Below are 2,074 nucleotides of genomic sequence, written 5' to 3'. Positions count from 1 at the left end.
CTTTCTTTATCGATGGCTCTTTAGTCAAGTACTACTCTGTAACTAATATAAGATGTTTTAGATATCTAAAACGTTTTATATTTGTTTACAGAGGGAGTAATAATTAAGTAATACTAATATATAGCGTCGGGCGTTATTCATTCTTTTTTCATAATTATCACTACCATTTTTGTCATTTGGTTTATATTAGCATCGGACATTGTTTAATTCCTTTTTTATCGGACGTGTTAGGTTCGGCTGTATGGTGCGGGTTTTTTATACTGTCACAATGGTTTAAAAAAATATTCAGTCATTATTATTTTGATAGTTTTATAAATAAATAAAGGATAATAGTTTTATAAAACTATTAACACTTATAGTCATCATACAAGTTATCTTGTGGTCTTCTGGATGTTAAATTTATGGGTACTTCACGGGATATACTTTGTCCAACAATCCTAAGAGCTATATTTTGCATTGTATCATCATACTAATTTTCTTTGGTGAATAATTATGAAACTGACTATTTTATCTCCACTACTATTAAACAATCAAAGAAGAACTTTCTTAAGTGCATCCTGCAAAACGTCCACAACCACGTAACCGACATCAACACCATAGGGTGAAGCCCGAACGACCCCATCTAACAACCATCATTAATTTATTCGAGATCTTGTGTGCGCTTAGCAGTTTACATAGACTAACCGTACTCCATCAGATGAAAATACGAAACTCCCTGACCAGCCTCCATAGCCCCTCAAATCACACTAATCTAACCATCTAACCACCACGCGAAAAAGAAAACTCAACCTAATCGCGTCCTCGCCCTCTCCCTGCCTTTCATCGCCAACCCTGCACTGCATCGACGCCTCCCTACACGGCGACCTTGATCCCTGCATCGGATCGTCGTCGACCTGCACTGCATCGACGCCTACCTTCCGGGCTCCCTCGCCGCCCTTATCAGCACCGTCGAGTGGGCGGCCGCCCCTCCTTCACCTACAATCAAATATTCACCGATCGGCCAGGCTAGAACAAGACTACTATGCAGCAATCCGCTCGAGTTTTGAAGCTGCAGGCAGCCACATCAGATCGCCAGGTATGATTTCCACAGCCAATGGAAACCCAACTGACAAGATACAACCTCACCTGCTTTTTTTACCAGCAAAAAAACTCACCTTTTTTTCTAATATCCGTCTGCGAGATCGCTAGTGCCCAAGAGCCTGCCCCGGCATATGAGCCGCCGCGCCCACCCTGAACGTCCCCTGAACCAGCCGACCACATGCAGTTGTAATTCTTCCCTGCACTTCTTCAGGTTAGACTTCTTCCTTTGACCTGTTGCAACACTACTCAGGATTAGAATTTTGAGAACATAGTTTCTAAAAAATAAACAATTGCACAGCAAAAAACTATAAGCCATTTGTTTTACATCTCTAATTAATGGTTTTCTATGTTGGAAAATGGTGAATGCAGGTCCTAACATCCAAATTTCTAGGGTTAAGATACCCCAACTCAGCAGAATACGTGATCCAGATTGCACAATCAAAGATGTTGGTTAGTTCTCTTCAGGGTTTCTTTCGGATACGTGATCCAGATTGCCGACAGTTTTTTACTGTTGTTTCTGTTCTCTTCGAAGTTTCTTTTGGAAAATACCTATAGATCTGATTCAAAGAGAAAAATATGAATATCGTGGGTTTTTCCCTTAAGTTTCCTATAGCTGAAGTGCAACCATGCACTAACCAATTTCCCCCGTGTCATTTGTCGCAAGGCCAGCGATTCACATTCGGAGGAGTAGAGTAGACACCAGTGACTAGTGCCAAGTGCCATTGTTGGTTGGTGCTTTACCTCATGCTTTTTAGGTCCCAGACAACTTGGTTTGTACTCCCTTTGCCTTATATTTTGAGACAAAGGGAGTATTAATTAAGGGTTCTCTTTGCTCCCGGTTCCAATTAGGGCTCGATGTCTCTCTCGGGTTTAAGGTATAAACTTTGCTATTTTTCCCTTTGACGTAAAAAAAATGTACTTGATTGTTAGTTAGTGTATGTTTGTTTCTCCACTTGGGGTTCGGTCCAATTTGTTTATACTCCAGTTGATGATG

General features: G+C 40.8%; 1 protein-coding gene across 2 annotated transcripts in view; it reads right to left on the bottom strand.

Moving 5' to 3' along the window:
* Positions 1-623: 623 nt before the first annotated feature.
* The window catches only part of LOC119341533, a 3,331-nt gene continuing 1,880 nt past the window's right edge, over positions 624-2,074 (bottom strand). The window contains exon 2 of one of the 2 annotated variants that reach the window (XM_037613404.1): positions 624-1,322. In XM_037613404.1, the coding sequence (XP_037469301.1) occupies positions 1,163-1,322 (160 nt within the window). In that variant the 3' untranslated portion in view covers positions 624-1,162. The remainder of the gene's footprint in view (positions 1,323-2,074) is intronic. The other variant, XM_037613405.1, reaches the window with a different exon arrangement.

Source organism: Triticum dicoccoides, chromosome 7B, assembly GCF_002162155.2.
Source record: "Triticum dicoccoides isolate Atlit2015 ecotype Zavitan chromosome 7B, WEW_v2.0, whole genome shotgun sequence".
Taxonomy (NCBI): Eukaryota; Viridiplantae; Streptophyta; class Magnoliopsida; order Poales; family Poaceae; genus Triticum; species Triticum dicoccoides.
The sequence above is the reverse complement of the archived record's forward strand: the minus strand, read 5'-3'. Positions and strand labels throughout refer to the sequence as shown.